This window comes from Schistocerca serialis, chromosome 7 (genome assembly GCF_023864345.2).
Source record: "Schistocerca serialis cubense isolate TAMUIC-IGC-003099 chromosome 7, iqSchSeri2.2, whole genome shotgun sequence".
Taxonomy (NCBI): Eukaryota; Metazoa; Arthropoda; class Insecta; order Orthoptera; family Acrididae; genus Schistocerca; species Schistocerca serialis.
In genome coordinates, this window is record NC_064644.1 from 433925799 (window position 1) to 433946712 (window position 20914).

At 45.2% G+C, this 20914-nt stretch overlaps 1 protein-coding gene across 2 annotated transcripts in view; it reads right to left on the reverse strand.

Moving 5' to 3' along the window:
* The window catches only part of LOC126412717 (lipase 3-like), a 209981-nt gene that overhangs the window by 23944 nt on the left and 165123 nt on the right, over positions 1 to 20914 (reverse strand). For both annotated transcript variants that reach the window (XM_050082435.1, XM_050082436.1), the window contains exon 6: positions 7700 to 7784. In XM_050082435.1, coding sequence (XP_049938392.1) covers positions 7700 to 7784 — 85 coding nt within the window. The remainder of the gene's footprint in view (positions 1 to 7699; positions 7785 to 20914) is intronic.

Here is a 20914-nt window from a genome sequence, read left to right on the forward strand (position 1 = left end):
AAAGTGTTCAATGTGAGCACCATTCGCCACACATCGAGTCGATAGGTCAGTTCTTCCCAAACCTTGATCATTGTGTCTGGATTAATTATTGCAACAATGCTGTTTCTAAAGTCGGGCAGATCAAAAAAAGTGTGTGAAATCTTATGGGACTTAACTGCTAAGGTCATCAGTCCCTAAGCTTACACACTACTTAACCTAAATTATCCTGAGGACAAACACACACACCCATGCCCGACGGAGGACTCGATCCTCTGCCGGGACCAGCCTCACCGTCCACGTCTGCAGCGCGTTAGACCGCTCGGCTAATCCCGCGCGGCCTCGGGCAGATCGGCTGGTAGAGGAGGCACATACACTGATCCTGTACGAATAAGAACCCCCAAAGGCAAAAACCACATGGCGTCAGATCGTGAGTGAAGTTGGAGGTCATGCAAAACAAACAAGCTCTGTCATCCGGCCTCTTGCAGACAATCCAGCAATCGGATGAAACGTCGTTTAACCAAACGGGTACTGAGTTATGCCAGTGAGGTAGCGCACCACCTTGCTGCCACATAAAGTTCTGTGGCTCAGCCTCATAATTAAGAGTCATAGTTGTAGAACATCAAGATAAGAAACGCCAGTGAAGTAGCTTCTCCGGCCGCGGTGGTCTAGCGGTTCTAGGCGCGCAGTCCGGAACCGCGCGACTGCTACGGTCGCAGGTTCGAATCCTGCCTCGGGCATGGGTGTGTGTGATGTCATTAGGTTAGTTAGGTTTAATCAGTTCTAAGTTCTAGGGGACTGATGAGCACAGATGTTAAGTCACATAGTGCTCAGAGCCATTTGAACCATTTTTTTAAGTAGCTTCACCGAAAAAGAAAAGCGGATAAACTTTCCGCCGGGATATGGCACAAAAAAACATTCAAGTTGGGCGAGTCTCGTCGCAGCTGTACCATCTCGTGGGGATTTGATAACCCCCAGGTGTGCGCATTATGTGTGTTTACATTTTCATTTGCCGGCCGAAGTGGCCGTGCGGTTAAAGGCGCTGCAGTCTGGAACCGCAAGACCGCTACGGTCGCAGGTTCGAATCCTGCCTCGGGCATGGATGTTTGTGATGTCCTTAGGTTAGTTAGGTTTACCTAGTTCTAAGTTCTAGGGGACTAATGACCTCAGCAGTTGAGTCCCATAGTGCTCAGAGCCATTTGAACCATTTTCATTTAGGCGAAATTTCGCTGAAGTCGACACGATCCAGAAAATTGTCCTCATCATGCAGCAACATTTCGCTTGCAAAGTTGGCACGTAAACCATAGTCTGTAGGCTTTAGAGCTTGTAACAACTGCAAACGGTAAGGACGAAGTTGCAAGCGTCAGTTCACTGCAACTACTAATTCACAACTAGCCTTCCGAACTGATTTCTTGCGGCTGCGGGCGAAAGACTCTCATTCGCTCAACACGTTCTTGAGTCACTCTCGGTCGTTCCATACACTTCGCTTTTCGCACTGGTGTAGAAACAAAACTGTGAATTGCTCTTTCAAAAAAATGGCTCTGAGCACTATGGGACTTAACTTCTGAGGTCATCAGTCCCCTAGAACTTAGAACTACTTAAACCTAACTAACTTAAGGACATCACAAACATCCATGCCCGAGGCAGGATTCGAACCTGCGACCGTAGCGGTCGCGCGGTTCCAGACTGTAGCGCCTAGAACCGCTTGGCCACTCCCGCCGGCAATTGATCTTTCATTTGATGTATTATTTGTAATTGTTATGCTGGATGTAATACATGCTACATAGCCCTAAAACCAATACATTTATTTTGAAATAGCCTGTACTTGTTTTTAGTCGCCACACTTCATAAAATGACTTGTGAAGTATAGTTGTAGATGTGAAATACAACGGATGGGTGTCAGTGCTGTAGTTTTCTTCTTACTGCATCGTGTTGCACAGAACTGTTACATTTGAGTGGAACGTTAATATGTGCTAGGGGACGGCGCATATACTCCTTATTTGTGTCAGGGGCGGAAGAATTCAGTTCGCCGTTGGCAAGAAGAAAGCTGTCTTGCGGCCTTGTCACGATAGCCGGCGGCAAGGAAGACGGGTGTCTGGTTCTGGAGCTGTGGAACCGGTTCAACAAGCACTGAAAATACTGTCAGTCGGAAACTAAGGCTTTTTATTCTCCCTCACGCTCCCATGCACGTAACTGGTGTGAGCCGACGTTTAGTGGATTCCTTTTGGATGCATGTATCACGGAGAGGAATTTTAGCTGCGTTTTTAGAAGAATTAACGAATACGACACTGAAGTTTACGCCAACGCAGAGGAAGTCTCCGAATACAAACTGCAGCCGCAGTATATCATATGTCGATTTTACGGCGAATGTGACTGCGGAAAAGTTATAACGCCGGCCCACAGGGTTAGGCACCGTATTCATTTCGGAGACGGCACCCAGTACAAAAGAGCAGTGACTTCACGTCAGCGTCCCGCAGAGAGGTCAATCCTAGAACTAAAGAAGTAGTCGCTCTGCCTTAAAGACAAACAGGGATAGTTGTGTGCAGCCACCCTGTAGGGTTCGCAACACGGACTACGCTTTTAACAGTGAAGCCATACTGCGCAGGTTACAACACTGCTCGAGGCACCATGTCTCACTGGGTTCACTCGCTAATTTTGTTCCCCCGTTTCGTCTCATTTACTCGATTTGTTTCTCGTCGACGAGCGTATTGACACACCAATCTGCCGCCATTATAGATTACAGCATGCTCTGGCTTCCATTACCTTGGAACTAAACTTTCAGAGTCCAGGCTTACCATTAAATCCTTCGCATCGGGAGAAGACGGCATTGACAGAAACACGAGCGGAGACCAAGCAGGGGTCGACGCCTCTGATACATCGTTAAGGGCAATGGTCCATGCCGCCTCTTGCAACGAATCCCTAGTATCACCCTGGCTAATTCACAACTCGCATTTTTCTCTGCTTAGTTCCCAAGAGCGCGTTTATGAACAATTTTCTTTGCTTCTTACGTAGACTCGGCAGTTAACTTGGTCTGCTGTCAAGTTTCTAACATTCTATGTGCGGGAGTAAACGAACTTCTCAACTATTGTAATACTTTTTCTGCTCTAATAATTACTGTCGTGTGACCGGAACATTTTCACAAATAGTCCGGTGTTGTGCAGTAGTGACTCCCGAAATGAAATGGCTGCCTCAACTTCCTTTCGTGTTTAAGATTATACACCGCCTGACAAAAAACGTTAAGCACCCATAAGACACTGTCAGCAGACTATGTATTCGTACACGTGCACACCATCGGTGGATGTGTAAATGATTAGAGTTGCAGTTGTCTGTGACAGATAGAACGGCCACCAGAGTAGATTGGTGTTTACGTTTAGTGTTGTTACCAGGCCGGGTAGGGTATCTAAGAGGAATTATCGACGTCAGTTGTCGAGTAATCACTATGGAGGACAAGGAGATGCCACGTTCTCGTGAGAGACAGAGTTATAAGCTCCTGATAGAGTTTGAAAGGGGCCTAATTGGGAATGTCCATTTGGACGTCTGGTCGAATCGAGCAACATTCGGATTTATGGGGCATTAGGATACGACAGTGGCCTGACACGGGATTGCGACTGCCATATGAGAAAAAGTAATGGACTCCCTGAATTATTATGTGTCATCCCGCAGCATTGGTCAGAGACTAGCAGTAACCAGACGAGGGAATTACTGTCCCATGCGCAGACTGCTGGCAACACCGTAACTCAAACTCCTGAGTTTGGAGTGGTGCTGTGAGTGAGAAGCGTGGACTGCTGGTGGATAGCGTCGCACTATGTTCAGCGATGGATCGAGATATCTACACTACTCGGGGCGACTATCGTTGGCGAATGTGGCGGCGACCAGAGGAGAAGTCCCGTTCTTTCAGTGGTCTAGAGAGGTACTGTGACGATACTCCCAGCATCATGGTGTGGGGCGCCATCGGGTATCACTTCATGTTATGCCTGGTAGTGGTTGGAACTCCGACAGCACAGCGATACTTCGCGGACATCCTGCAACCTCATTCGACAATTTTTCAACACGACAATGCTGGTTCACATAGGCACGTGTCTCTACGAACGGTCTGTGTGATGCTGAACCACTCCCACGGCCAGCAAGATACCCGGATCTGTCCCTGATAGACGCTGGTGATGTGACGTGTCTACCGTGGAACCCCGGCGGCTAAATGTCTGCCGGCTGCACAATTCAAACGCCCGTGGCCCCCTTTCGAACTGAGGCAGAGGCAAGAAACAGCGACTAGACCATGATAGGGCGACACTGGAGGTTGCGCCGAACTCCCAGTCGTCATGCACAGCAAGGATCGGCGTGCGCAAGTCTGCGCTATGTTCTGCTTCTGCAACTCAGCTAATTAGAAACATGTAGTTCTCCGCAACGTCGGGGCTTTAAGCTCGCGCCGGGGCAGCAGAAGCAACGACATCGCGAACCCGGAACCGATGAATTTTGCCACGTACCACAGATGTCCAGTCCGCCATCCACCGCCTCTCTTCAACCTAGTGGTCGCATCCCCGAGGACTTGATTCTGCCGGCACCGCGCATCTGGACTTTGTCATCATTTCGGTAATTTTGGCTAAAAGGATTAACTTTTTCATTACTCGTATTCTGCATGGACTTAGCGTTCACAACGGGAGTACACCACAGCGGCTTGTCGAAGTTTAACTTTTCTTCTATCTGTTATACCGTCCACCAAGGGACTTGATTATTTGTTTTCCAGTTATTTATGTTTCATTAGACAGTCTTGTTTCCTGCAGTGTTAAAAATAGCTCTGCTTGCCACCATAAATTTTCTGAACAAGTATTTAGTTTCTGTGGAGTTAATTATTAGGTTTCGAAGACACTTCAAGAACAATTTTTTGTGTTGTTAACATTTAACTTAAGTCTGAGAACTTTGCGCAGTCAATAAACTGGTGTCAATAAATAGTTTTTCAATTTACATTCCGTGTATCAGTTATGTAGGACAGAATAGTTACAAACTGTGTTTTATGCGTGCCTTTGCAGAAAGTAAACTGTAACTTTTTGTTCTCCACGGCACCTCCACAAAAGGCAGTGGAAATTTCAGACCTGTACTCACATTCTTCCAGCAGATGCGGCAGACCAATGAGAGGTCGGGCGAGGATGGAGATTATATCCCAGACCTCGACACTGTGTCGCGCCCCCTCTACCCCCCCCCCCCCTCCCGCCCTCCTGCCCTTCGACGAGAAGGTGGAATCATGGGATTGCTACGTCGGCCGACTAGAACTATACTTCCGCATCTATAATGTGATAGGCGCTTTTCTCCTGGCTCATGTGGTCCTTTAGTTCTAATTAGTGAAACTACACCCTGCAGCAGAGACCCAAGGCCCATTGATAGCCTCAAGGCTAGACGGTCAGAATATTTAGATCCACAGAGCCACGTCTTAGCCACGAGGTATAAGTCAAGAGGTAGCATCTGAGTCCTAACATGAATGGATTGCCCGGTTACAGGGACTGTCAAGAGACTATACTAATGAACAGTGTCGTCAGTTTTGTGCTTCTCTTCTCACAAAACAACTCATCAAACATCGCATGTGCTAACGGGGAATGTACCCAGCCACCACAGACATGGTTTGCGCTTGTACCACTTGCCAGTCCAAGCAAGTGGCCCCTGCTGGTAGATATTTCCCACTGACGTCCATCTCAGCTCATTGGCCAAGGATTCATCTGAATTTCGCTGACCCCTTTCTGGGGACCTCTTGGTTCGTTGTGGTAGACACAGGTTCTGGATATCCATTTGTCTCGCGAATGCTTTCCACCACTTCCACTGCCACCATCCAGACCTTTCCCCGGATATTTCCCTTAAATGGTCTCTCAGGAACACCATTTTACATCTACAGAATTCCTAGAATTTTGTATTTAATGTAATCACGTTAGTCCATATAGCTCCATTCCATCCGGTTTCAAACGGCATGGAGGAACATTTTGTAAGAACTCTCAGAGCTCAAATGTGTAAACTCTGCCAGCATCACTCAGTCACCGATGCACTCTCCCTTTTTCTGTCTTCTCACCAGGTAAAGCTTCACAAAGAGGTGTTACCCACCGAACAATATTTCTACATCTACATCTATGTACAAAATCCGCTAGCCACCGTACGGTGCGTGGCGGAGGGTACCCTTTACCACAATAGACGTTTCCCTTCCTGTTCCACAAGCAAATAGAGCGAGGGAAAAACGATGGTCTGCATACCTCTGTATGAGCCCTAATTTCTCGTATCTTCGTGGTACCAACGTGAAATGTATGTTGGCGGTAGCAGAATCGCTCTGCAGACAGCTTCAAATGCCGGTTCTCTAGGCATTCTGTGTAGTGTTCTTCGAAATGAATTTCTTCTGCCCTCCAGGGATTCCCACTTGAGTTCCCGAAGCAAATCCGTTACACTTGCATACTGATCGAATCTACGGGTAACAAATTTAGCAACTCGCCTCTGTGTTACTTCGATGTCTTCTTTCAATCCGACCCGGTTCGGATCCCAAACACTCGAGCACTAGTGCTCGTTGCAGTCCTAACTAACCATCATCCACTTGACACTTCTCCTGCTCACATCATGACATACATGCCCCCCAAGTCCCAGACTGGCAAATCTCTATAGCACAGGAAGGCCACGATAGGTCCCAGCAACTGTTCAGCGTCTCTTAGGAAGGGCCATGGTATAAATATCGTGTGCTGATGTGTCCAGTCACAGGCGCCACTTGACCACAAGTCGTTGAACCCCCGGGGACCTGACTCTGCTAACTCGGCGCGTCTGGACTCTGTCATTGTTTCGGTGATTTTAGCTACAAACATTAACTTTTTCGTTATTGGTACTCAGCATGGACTTGGCGTTCACCACAAGTTGCTCCACAGTGGCTTGTCAGAACTTTTGTTCCACCGGTTATATCGTCCAGCAAGGGACTTGATTATTCGTTTCCCATTTACTGAGGTTTTGTAAGACTGCGTTGTTTACTACAGTGTTAGAAAGTAGATTGCCAGAATAAATTTTCTGAAGAAGTATTTAATTTCTGTGGTGTAAATTGGTTAGTCATGGAAGACACCTCAAAAAGCATTTTTTGTGTTGTTAATACTTAGCTAAACGATCAGAAGAGTTCGTATTCAACATAATTGTGTCAATGAACATTTTTCAAGTTTAGATTCCATGCATCATTTATGACTGACGTAATATGTGGGATCAGCTTGTACGTGAACTCCGTCGTAGTGGCAGTATGCAAAATATCAAGGATCTGTTACAACAGTTGTCGCCCAATATGCCTCAGGAAAGGATACAATGGTTTTACGACACCCTTCCCAACCGTATTAGTGCATGCATCCAGACCGGTGGGTATGTACCGTCATACTGATACGTGTGCTGACACTGCCAAGTTATTTTCTGAATTTGGCCCTCATTTGCAATCACTCAAATAACATCACATACCCCGTCATTTCGTTTTCGCTTCCCCTTCTGCATGTGGCACATTTTTCGTCAGGCAGTGTACTGAAATTAAGCGTTAATTGTCTGTAACTGTCTCACATATCCCAGTACATTCACACAGCATGTTTCGACAGAAAAGCCAGCAGTAGTACAAGAAGTCCGACGCTGCCATGTTCCTGATGACTGGGATATTTCTCTGGAGGTAACAAATTACTTATATGCAAGAAGGGAAGGAAGCGACCGTTTGGGAACGTCTAGAGCCTAGATTTACGGTACTCACCGCTGAGGATCTCCTGTGCGTAGTGGACCGCCTGCCTGAGTGAGCCGCCTTGAGAAACGTGCGTCAGGTAGACCGCCATCGTCAGCTGGAACAGAAACAGATCGCGAAGTCAGTGCGTGGCGGGCCTCTCGCTCTACGTGTTGCATTAGAATTATAGCTTCCACCTGTCCCTTAAATGTGCGAGGTGTGATCAAATAGTTTCCAATTGAGTTCGTTGCTGCAGCTTATATACACTACTGGCCATTAAAATTGCTACACCAAGATGAAATGCAGATGATAAACGGGTAGTCATTGGACAAATATATTATACTAGAACTGACAAGTGATTACACATTCACGCAATTTGGGTGCATAGATCCTGACAAATAAGTACCCAGAACAATCGCCTCTGGTCGTGATAACGGCCTTGATACGCCTGGGCATTCAGTCAAACAGAGCTTTGATGGCGTGTACAAGTACAGCTGCCCATGCAGCTTCAACACGATACCACAGTTCATCAAGAGTAGTGCCTGGCGTATTGTGACAAGCCAGTTGCTCGGCCACCATTGACCAGACGTTTTCAATTGGTGAGAGATCTGGAGAATGTGCTGGCCAGGGCAGCAGTCGAACATTTTCTGTATCCAGATAGGCCCGTATAGGACCTGCAACAAGCGGTCGTGCATTATCCTGCTGAAATGTAGGGTTTCGCAGGGATCGAATGAAGGGTAGAGCCACGGGTCGTAACACATCTGAAATGTAACGTCCACTGTTCAAAGCGCCGTCAGTGCGAACAAGAGGTGACCGAGACGTGTGACCAATGGCACCCCATACCATCACGCCGGGTGATACGCCAGTACGGCGATGATGAATACACGCTTCCAATGGGCGTTCACCGCGATGTCGCCAAACACGGATGCGACCATCTGATGCTGTAAGCATAACCTGGATTCATCCGAAAAAATGACGTTTTGCATTCGTACACCCAGGTTCGTCGTTGGGTACAACATCGCAGGTGCTCCTGTCTGTGATGGAGCGTCAAGGATAACCGCAGCCATGGTCTCCGAGCTGATAGTCCATGCTGCTGCAAACGTCGTCGAACTGCTCGTGCAGATGGTTGTCGTCTTGCAAACGTCCCCATCTGTTGACTCAGGGATCGAGACGTGGCTGCACGATCCGTTACAGCCATGAGGATAAGATGCCTGTCACCTCGTCTGCTACAGATACGACGCCGTTGGGATCCAGCACAGCGTTCCGTATTACCCTCCTGAACCCCCCGATTCCATATTTTGCTAATAGTCATTGGATCTCGACCAATGCGAGCAGCAATGTCGCGATACGATAAACCGCAATCGCGGTAGGCTACAATCCGACCTTTATCAAAGTCAGAAAAATTATGGTACGCATTTCTCCTCCTTAAACGAAGCATCACAACAACGTTTCACCAGGCAACGCCGGTCAACTGCTGTTTGTGTATGAGAAATCACTTGTACATTTTCCTCATGTCAGCACGTTGTTGGTGTCGCCACTGGCGCCAACCTTGTGTGTATGCTCTGAAAAGCTAATCATTTGCATATCACAGCATCCTCTCGGTTAAATTTCGCGTCTGTAGCACGTCATCTTCGTGGTGTAGCAATTTTAATGGCCAGTAGTGTACAATGTAGCGCTACTGGAAAGCAAGAGATTCGCTTGACATTAATGCCTTTGCGACGTGCTTGTGGTAAATGGGGAAACGTGAACTATGAATCATTACCAAATGCTTCCATACCGGACCACCATGCTTTTATTCTTTTCTTGGGTGTGGAAGGACAAACATCGAAAGACGTCCATTGGAGAATGAAGAGTGCTTATGGGGCAGAATATCTGTCGAAAATTTCCGTTGTCGTATGGTGCGCCAAGGGGTACTGTTGCCTCAAGATAACGCACTTCCCCATATAGCAAATCTCGTAACGCATATGTTACGTCAACTCAAGAGGGAGACAATCGAACACCAACCCCATAGTCCTCTCATCCCACGGTATTATCACGCCATCGGTTCCTCAAAAAAAGGCTTTGGAGGGTCAACGATTCCCGTCGAACGAGGATAAGCAGCAAGCAGTAATGGACTTCTTCACGCAGCAGGTCACGGTGTTTTTTATCAAGTGGGTATCTCCACCTGGGACGTCGGTAGGACAATGGCCTTAATGCTCATCGCGATTTTGCCTGATTGGCATACCGATTACGGACTCCATAACCTTGAAATGGAAAGTTTTTGATCGCTGCTTATACGAGTTTCGATTGAAATAATGCGAAATTTATTGTGGGACATCGTGGAATATTCCTGATTTAGCCCCTACAGATGTATAAAGTTCCGAAAGGTTGCAGCACTATTCGTAGCCTTCAAAATGGCACCTGTAACTAAGGTGCGTTGCAAGCACAGAGCTATCACTGAGTTTCTTTCGACGGAAAACCAAAGCATCGCATATATTCATAGGCGCTTGAAGAATGTCAACGGAGTCGTGACGGCGAGTCATTGGGCGAGGTGTCTGTTATCATCGCAACAAGGTCGTGCAAACCTGTCCAATCTCCCGCGTGACTCCTGCGATGTTGGAACGTGTGGACACTCTCATTCGAGGTTCCCGAACACGGGGTCCCGGGTTCGATTCCCGGCGGGGTCAGGGATTTTCACCTGCCTCGAGATGACTGGGTGTTTGTGTTGTCCTCATCATTTCATCATCATTCAATAAAGTGCCGAGTTTGGACTGTGCAAAGGTTGGGAATTTGTACGGGCACTGATAAGCGCGTAGTTGAGCGCCCCACAAACCACACTTCATCATCACCACTCTCATTCGAGGTGGTCGACGGATCAGAATCAAAGACCTCGCTGCTCAACTCGACGTCTCTGTTAGTAGCGCCGACACACTCGTTCACCAGTTGGGGCACTCAAAGGTATGTGTGCCCGCAGGATTCCTCGCCACATAACAAAGATCATAAAGAGCAATGAAGGACCATCTGTAAGGAACTGCTTGCGCGATACGAGGCTGATCGTGACAGTTTTTTGTCGAACACCGTCACAGGTGATGATTCATAGGTTTATCACTTCGAACCATAAACAAAACGGCTATCTATAGCGTGGAGGCACACCACCTCTCCTCCGAAGAAAAAGATCAAAGCCGCAGCCTCAGTCAGTAAAGTCAGGGAGGTGATATTCTGGGACTCTGAAGGTGTTATTCTGTTTGATGTCCTCCCTTATGGTGCACCGACCAGCTCTGTACTGTGCTACCCTCAAGAAATTGAAGAAACGACTTTAGCGTGTTCATCGTATTGTATGGTGTATTGGAATACTGAATGAAACCAACCTACTTTCAAAACAAAACGTGTTACATTACGTATTGAACACGCCTCGTACATATTCGTATTATTAAGCCTTCTCACTACCGCCCTTCAATTTAGCATGAATGCATAACGTTGAGGCACAATATCAACCTAGTGTCTTTCATGTTGTTGCTGTTGTTGTTGTTGTCTTCAGATAGAATACGGGTCTGATGCAGCTAATCTATCCCGCGCAAGTTTGTACATCTTTGCATAACAGCTGGAACCTTCATACACTGGAATATGGTTACTGTATTCGAGACTTGGTCTCCCTCCGCAGTTTTTATCCCTACACTTTGATAGTCGTTTGTTAAAATGTCAACTTTCACGTCACTCATTCTTACCCGAGTTCTGAGTTGTCAGTCTATTGCAAGGACATTCTGTACCCGGGTTATTGATTGTCTAACATACAACAGTCTTTGACTGGTCAAATGAACATATGTCTTACATTCAACGATGGAAAATGTATTCTTTATTTCTCTTGTTTCTCATATGGACACTTTCTCATGCTGTATTCAGTGGTTACGGACTGACTTTCATCAGGTGATCATTTTTAAGGACACAATATATGCCATTCAGCTGATCAATTAAATGCTTTGTCATCTCTAACAGGATAAATATGCCATCGCCAGACATTAAAGTTTTTCTTTCTTCTATCTTGACCTTAATTTCTTATCCAAATTATTCCTTAGTTTTCTTCACTACGTGCTCAGTTTACACACTATATAGGGTGCCCCGGGAGGAATGGTCAATATTCAGGCATAGGGTTGGAATGATGATTCGAAGCGAATGCATACCAAAAGAGCAATGAGTACTTCTTCAACTTCTATACGGTGAGACAATTCTTTTCTACTGCAAGCTCTTTGCCTTCCATATTATGAGAGGTGGCAGTATAGACCAAAACAAGACAAAAACCAGTAAACATGGTCTATAACGTGAATACCTTAAGAGCTATGATCATTTGTGTATATTCTTTATTTTACAGGCCCGTCTTGATCACATAATTTTTTTTTTTACATTTCATTGACCGGTTTCGGCTACTGCCATCTCCAGATCATAAAATATTCTGATTTGGTATCAACGTCAAACTAAAACATGTAGGTACATAGTAAGTAAAAAAAAAAAAAGGTCACTAACTCATTTTCAGACTTTATGTCTCCAATTGAAAAATTGTGTATATTCACAACTGCGAAACTGAACAAGCACTCATAGCTCCAAAAGTATGCACTTTGGAGCCTATGTTTACTGGACTTTCCTGATTCGAATGATCGTTCGTATCATATCCCTAAATACTGACACCTTGTATTATACAGGGGATGGACAACAACTGTGTCTCACTCCCTTTCTGTTTTGTTTCCCTTTCACGGATTTCGGCTCTGAGGACTGTAGTCTGGGTTCTGTGCAGTTTTTGATAATATTTCGATCATTATATTTTATGCCTGCTATCATCAGAGTAGTAAGGACTTCATATTTGGAGTTCCGATGTGTCACCATGTGACTTCCCAATGTTGGGTGTCCCAAGTAGGTCGTTACGTGGAAAAACATTTAGTGACGGCGCAGCGACTGAGTGACTTTCTTCTTGTGAAGGGAAGTAAAAGCCGCCTATTCAATGGAAAAATGCACTGCCCTTGAGTGGAACAGTACGGATAAATAACGTATTTGAAACTTTATTAGTCGCCAGTAAATTTATAAAAAATACCCGTTCAAAATCAGAATGAATGTCAATTTACCGGATCCTCATAGTGAGATACACGGACGTGACCAAATAAACCACGTCTGAGAACTTGTAGTTGTGACATAAAGTCACACAAATCAATAGGAGTACTGCACGATTGCTGTACTGGTCCCTAAATAAGAAGACAGCAACTGATAAACCAGTGACTGTATTTGACTCTATTCGGGTGGAATACATCATCAGATTGTCATTGTCATGAATATCTTAGAGATTAGACGTATAAAGATTGTATATAACAAACAAAGCTATCATGACAGTCATTGGTTTATCAACTGGTGGCTGCTTAATTAGTGACCAATACAGCAACTGTGCAGTAATCCAATTAACGTCTGGGAAAGCGAAGAATCGACTCTACGAAACTGCAATGCAAAAATAAAAATAGCTTTCATCAAGAGCAAATTACTTTGTATGCAAAAATATGTTTTTATGTTTCATCGTGATTTTCACTACGTGCCGTTATGCAGGAATTGTTATCTCTGAATTCGCATACACAGACACATACAGACGCACATATTTTACGGAATTATATTTTTTTTTTCTTCTCTCAGAGCATATTTCGCTGTTACATTCTTTTGCTTTCTTCCTTTTCAGTTGTGTGTTTCGTGCAGAATGAATGATGAGCGAGTGGCGCAAACCCCGCGAGAGTTCTGCGCTGGTAGTTTTTTTTATTATTTTCATTAATTTGTTTTGTATTGGTTTTTGGTTCTGCGCGCTTCGTGTATCCATCGGAAGTCAGCTAGGTGCAGCTAAAGCACCCACCGGGGCTTGCGTAGACGCCATATTGTGCTCCGTTTACGACAATTAAACACTGACCACGAACAATGACCATCACGACGCAATATAATATTTAATTGTTGCCATTGGCTCTATTTGACCGAAACAATTGGTTACCAGAGTATTCTGCTTCTACAGGAAACATTTACTTAAGGCTTGGGTCTCATTCAAAATCGTCATAAATTTGATTTTTTTATGTTTATTGCATTTTTGAAAGGTATATGCGTCTGGAATGTTAGGGCGAAAAGGTTTTTTAATCCGTGCGTTACAAAAGTTTCTACATCCCGTTGTACGAAGCAGCGTCACGGCCTCCGTGGGGCGCTCTCAGACGGAGACGACCGGCTCAGGTAGAAAACTCGTTGTGCCGTGACGCTCGTTCACAAAATGATCTATACTGCAGTATGCAGGCAAACATCCTCGCCAGAAAAACTGACGTATAACGTGTGCAGGCTGCCGAAAGCAGCATATCCAGCTCAGCCAGATCTGCTTTCAGCGCCAACAAGAACGAGGGAATTACTCTCCACGAACAATTCGAGTTAGAGGAAGGGTCCCGGAATTACATACTAAACGTAAGTAAAGAAAACACATTTCTTTGGTCAAATTGTGATCGAAGTTGGTCAAAACGTAATTTTTGGTCCACCATATTGGCTTGCCATTTTGAATTTTGAAAATCTAATTTCAGATTTGTGTTCAGCAACATGTAGTTTTCATACAAAAGTTTTAATAAATTTTAAAAAGTTTTTCTCGAGAAACGATTTTTCAACACTGCGAGCAACATTAAATAAAAACGGTTCAAACCTATTAACTTCTGCCTTTAACCTCCAGAAATGCAACACTTTTTTTTTTGGGAGCTTATACCTTTAATACATGGAATTTGTTGATATTAACTATTTTTATAAGGCCATAGAGAGTGGAAAAAAACAGGAATCGAACTCAAAGTTCGAGTTAGACCATGTCGCTAAATTTAATGTTATTTCATTGTGGTTAGGTATAACGTCCCATTAATTTAATGTAGTACCGACTGTTGTTATCCACTTTTGATTTAAGTAACTCCTGCGGGGTTACACTGCATGCGGTCTGCTTACTTCAAATTCGCAAGCCCTTGTCAGACCACGAATACGGAGACCATTTTGATTTTTTTTGTATTGAAAAATTAAAATAAATTCGAAGTATGATCAATCATAATCTCCAAACAGATCCTTTGTCTTTCATGCTCTCAAAAAAATTTCCAAACTTCGTCTATTTCTTGTTCTTTTGAGTGACAACCTAGCTTTAATCACTTTACTATAGTTTTCATAAAAAATTAAAATTTTTGCGAAGGATGACGCCATGCCAAATAACACGCATTCGTAGCCAAGGTTACTAACGCATCCTGTGCGGCGGCGCTCGATCCGGAGGTAAGCCTGTTCGAATTCTGATGTGAAAGAAATTCTCACCGCCAGTATTTGGGCGGCAAGCGGAGGAAAGGAGTGTGCCGGTTGGTACGTCTTTGCCTATCCATAGGTTTCTGGCAGTCCACAGGCTGCGTGTCGCGCATGCCCGCGAGGACTGTGGTGGCACCCAAGATTGTTGTTACGCGGGAGACCGCGGAGCGATAATACACTACTGGCCATTAAAATTGCTACACCAAGAAGAAATGTAGATGATAAACGGGTATTCATTGAACAAATATATTATGCTAGAACTGACATGTGATTACATTTTCACGCGATTTGGGTGCATAGATCCTGAGAAATCAGTACCCAGAACAACCACATCTGGCCTTAGTAAAGGCGTTGATATGCCTGGGCATGGTCGTGCATTATCATGCTGAAATGTAGGGTTTCGCAGGGATCGAATGAAGGGTAGAGCCACGGTTCGTAACACATCTGAAATGTAACGTCCACTGTTCAAAGTGACGTCAATGCGAACAAGAGGTGACCGAGACGTGTAGCCAATGGCATCCCATACCATCACGCCGGGCGACACGCCAATATGGCGATGACGAATATACGATTCCAATGTGCGTTCACCGCGATGTCGCCAAATACGATTGCGACCATCATGATCCTGTAAACAGAACCTGCACCCAGATTCGTCGTTGAGTACACCATCACAGGCGCTCCTGTCTGTGATGCAGCGTCAAGGGTAACCGCAGCTATGGTCTCCGAGCTGATAGTCCATGCTGCTGCAAACGTCGTCGAACTGTTCGTGCAGATGGTTGTTGTCTTGCAAACGTCCCCATCTGTTGACTCAGGTATGGAGACGTGGTTGCACGATCCGTTACAGCCATTCGGATAAGATGCCTGTCATCTCCACTGCTAGTGATACGAGGCCGTTCCGTATTACCCTCCTGAACCCACCGATTCCATATTCTGCTAACAGTCATTGGATCTCGACCCACGTGAGCAGCAATGTCGCGATACGATAAACCGCAATCGCGATAGGCTACAATCCGACCTTTCTCAAAGTCGGAAACGTGATGGTACGCATTTCTGTTCCTTACACGAGAAATCACAACAACGTTTCACCAGGCAACGCCGGTCAACTGCTGTTTGTGTATGAGAAATCGATTGAAAACTTTCCTCATGTCAGCACGTTGTAGTTGTCGCCACCAGCGCCAACCTTGTGTGAATGCTCTGAAAAGCAAATCTTTTGCATATCACAGCATCTTCTTCCTGTCGGTTAAATTTCTCGTCTGTAGCACATCATCTTTGTGGTGTAGCTATTTTAATGGCCAGTAGTGTAAGTAAGTGCGGGCTGCACGTGGGACAGGACGTAACGGAATGTGTGTGTAACAACTGGGACTGCGGCCGTCGGTGTTCTGTGACTGATGTGGAAATTTGGAGTGATTACTGAGATTAAGTCTGCGGAGACTTTGAGGCACTGCCTTTCGGAGATGAACGAGGCCCACATAGCATGGACATGATGGTATGCTGCTTTCCATGGAACGTGGTAGATGGGAGCAGTTACCTGTTCTGTAATAAGGATGGGCCGAGTCAGGGAACTGTTATGTGGGAGGTTATCTGAGTAATTACGTACGGTAGCGAATTTGCTGCTCTGAACTGACATTATTCATTGCTTGTTGTCACTGTGTTTTACCAAACTCATGGACGGTTTAGCTTGTCTTCACCTTGTAGCCCCCTAAGCATTATAGAACTCCTGTAACGGAACAGACGTTATTGGTTGTTGTTTGCGTATCGAGTTAGTGCGTATGCCGTGGTGCGACTCTTAAAGTCCACAGTACGGTGATGTACTGGGCTACGACGTATTTTTGGTATCAGATCATTTTCACGTCACTGTGGAGCACTAACTGTGTCTTCGCAGCTCACGTGGATTTTTCTGCATCTTTCTGGGCATCAGGAAATGTATCGTTTAATGCCGCCGCTTCAGATGAATCTTAGGCATGGTAACTACCTGTTAAGTCCGCAGCTCGGGGTCTTGTGGTAGCGTTCTCGCTTCCCGCGCACGGGGTCCCGGGTTTGATTCCCGGCGGTGTCAGAGATTTTTACTGCCTCGTGATGACTGGGTGTCGTGTGTCCATCATCATTGACTCGCAAGTCGTCGAAGTGGCGCCAACTAAAAAGGACTTGCAATACGGCGGCTGAGCTTCCCCGCATGGGGCCTCCCGGCCATACGATCATTTCATTTCACTACCTGTTATCTGTGTGGACAGTAAACAGAAAGGCCCGAACAAGTAAAGGCGGTTAGACGAGTGGAAATGTAACACGTCGAGGACAAAACATGCATGTGTATGAGCCACTTGCCCGATTTTTGGAAGTTACATAAATGTTTGTTTTTTATCTTGATGGTCCTTATGTCCTAGATTAATGTGCTTTAAATTTATTAATGAATGAATTAGAATGTAGTTTTAGATTTTAGCAATGCTATTGTTGGTTTGAGATTTTAGTAACGCTATTACTGATATTATGTGAAAATCTTCAAATAAGAGTGCAGAGGGCCCTCTGTAGAAAATTATGATATACAGATGTGTGGATATAGAACGACGTGGAAGGTTCACACTATAATCTGTGTTGCACTAATTCTGAGCTGAGCTCGTTGTGGAGTCATATACGTACCGTTAGTATTACAGGTTTGTTATTATCTCTGCAAAATATCGGATAACTTCTATGTCTGGAAATAAGTGTTAGGGAACCCGTGTTCTGTTGCTTTCGAATTTAAGAGAAAATGAAGCATCATGAACTCTATCTTTCTGTAACGGCTTGTTGCTCATAAGCTGTTCCTGCTCCGGAACCTAATCGTCTTATCTTTTCTGTGAAGGTTTTGTTATGAAGATTTTGGCAACGCACTAGATAAATGTGATATTAATGTTTTAATAAATGTCACCCTGTACTCATTTTCCGAGTTTAATTTGAGTAGTTGAAGTCCCACGGCACCACCAGACTCCGAGTCAGTGCCCTAGATTAAATTCCAAACTTCTCCACAGTGTCCCATGAATTGATGGCATTTGACATTGTGGATGGTGATTCGTCCGTCGAATGGGGACGCTGAGCCCGTCGCTACCATTGGTGCTATAGAAAAGGATTGGGATTTCACCCTCTCCCGTCGCCCGCAGCTCGTGGTTTAGTGGCTTGCGTTGCTGCTTCTGGATCATGGGGTCCCGGGTTCGATTTCCGGCCGAGTTGGGGATTTTCTCTGCCCGGGGACTGCGTGTTTATGTTGTCCTTATCATTTCACCATCATCATTTTATCCTTTGGGACAGCGTCTAGATTGGATTGTAAAAAAAAAAAAAAAATGAACTGTGTAAGAATTGGTACTTTGTAGAGGCGTTGATGACCACGCAGTTGAGCGGCCCACAAATCAAACATCATCATCAACTGTCTCCCTTCTGTCATAATCATCATCATCATCATCATCATCATCATCATCATCATTCGACACAAACATGAAACAACACTCAACAGACACATCCATTATACTCAACCACACTCAACAAATACATAAAAGACACAATTTTGATATATCCCCAAGGGCAACCACACTTGAGGGGCAAGGGATTGGGGAAGGGGTCACCCTGCTCCCCCCCTCCAGCTCTCAAGATGTTATTTTTTCGATAAAACGACTAAAAATTTAGCATTACGCAGGTATGTAACAGGACCTTCTTAATGGCTGCTTACTAATCGCCATGCGTCTCCCAAAATTTTAAAAATGCTCCATGCCCCACATCTTGCCCCCTCCCCTTAGTAGAATCTATCATATTGACGCTCATGTACATCCCCGAGGAAGAAACCCCTTTCGGAATAGAGTGAATAAAATTGTAATTTCGAAATTGCTGAGCCTTAGGTGGTCACATGTTGACGTATACGGCAGATTCTGTCAGTCACCCTGTGGAAGCATGCCAGGGAGGCCGTACTTGATACTTCCTGTTCTGTCGCGTTTTGAAAATTTGTGCAGCTATCGATCCCTGTTTGTGAATTTCCGATGCACGCTGTGGTACAGGCTCTCATCATTCCTCTTAGCCAGGACATATAGAAAAAGTATCAGTTGAACCTTCTGTACCTTGACAGTAGACGCTGTTAACAAGGGCCGAACCACAGCGGTAATAACTAGGAAACGAGCTCAGAAGTCGACGGGACAAGTACATACACGAGGGTTGGACAAAAATACGGAGACACTGCGACAAATGCAAGCTAGAACATAAATGCAGGTTTCTAGCCAAGCCTGCAAGTTGCACTGTTGTATTCGACCACGAACGACAACTGTGTGATGCCCTCAGTACGTTGCAATTACCTGTCGTGACCAGGACAGTGTTCTGTGAAGCTGGGTGTACATTATGTCGGAGCTAAGTCAATCCGAACGTGGGCACATTGTTGGTGTTCGTATTGTGTGTGCATCCGTAACTAAGCCAACCGAAGAGTTTTGTATTTCAATAGGTACAGTATGGAAGATTTATGCTGCATGCATTGGGAAAGCTGGAAAACTTCGTCTGCTAAGTCACAACACAGACGAAAGTGTGTATTCAGTGATAGTGAAAGACGAACAGTAAAAAAGGACTGTGACTAAAAATAAGAAGAAACAGCTGCAAAAATCACATCAGAACTCAATGCCGGACTAGCGAACTCTGTCAGCACCAAAACAACTCGGAGGGAGCTACATAATCTTGGGAATAACAGGGCGAGCTGGAATTCCAAAACCACACAACCATGATGCAAATGCCCGTAAGAGGAGGGCTTAGTACCGAAACTATGAAACCTGGACTACGGAGCAATGGAAAAGAGTAATTCGTTCGAATGAGTCTTGTTTCACACAGTTTCCAACGTCCCGAGAGTGAAGTGTAGTGGTGGTTCCGTGATGGACTACGGAGCAATGGAAAAGAGTAATTCGCTCGAATGAGTCTTGTTTCACACAGTTTCCAACGTCCCAAGAGTGAAGTGTAGTGGTGGTTCCGTGATGGACTACGGAGCAATGGAAAAGGGTAATTCGTTCGAATGAGACTTGTTTCAGACAGTTTCAAATGTCCCGGAAGCGAAGTGTAGTGGTGGTTCCGTGATGGACTACGGAGCAATGGAAAAGAGTAATTCGTTTGAATGAGTCTTGTTTCACACAGTTTCCAATGTCCCGGGAGCGAAGTGTAGTGGTGGTTCCGTGATGGACTACGGAGCAATGGAAAAGAGAAATTCGTTCGAATGAGTCTTGTTTCACACAGTTTCCGACATCCCGAGAGTGAAGTGTAGTGGTGGTTCCGTGATGGACTACGGAGCAATGGAAAAGAGAAATTGGTTCGAATGAGTCTTGTTTCACACAGTTTCCGACATCCCTAGAGTGAAGTGTAGTGGTGGTTCCGTGATGGACTATGGAGCAATGGAAAAGAGAAATTCGTTCGAATGAGTCTTGTTTCACACAGTTTCCGACATCCTGAGAGTGAAGTGTAGTGGTGGTTCCGTGATGGACTATGGAGCAATGGAAAAGAGTAATTCGTTCGAATGAGACTTGTTTCAGACAGTTTCCAATGTCCCGGGAGCGAAGTGTAGTGGTGGTTCCATGATGGACTATGGAGCAATGGAAAAGAGTAATTCGTTTGAATGTCTTGTTTCACACAGTTTCCAACATCCCGAGAGCGAAGTGTAGTGGTGGTTCCGTGATGGACTACAGAGCAATGGAAAAGAGAAATTCGTTCAAATGAGTCTTGTTTCACACAGTTTCCAACGTCCCGAGAGTGAAGTGTAGTGGTGGTTCCGTGATGGACTACGGAGCAATGGAAAAGAGAAATTCGTTCAAATGAGTCTTGTTTCACACAGTTTCCGACATCCCGAGAGTGAAGTGTAGTGGTGGTTCCGTGATGGACTACAGAGCAATGGAAAAGAGTAATTCGTTCAAATGAGTCTTGTTTCACACAGTTTCCAACGTCCCAAGAGTGAAGTGTAGTGGTGGTTCCGTG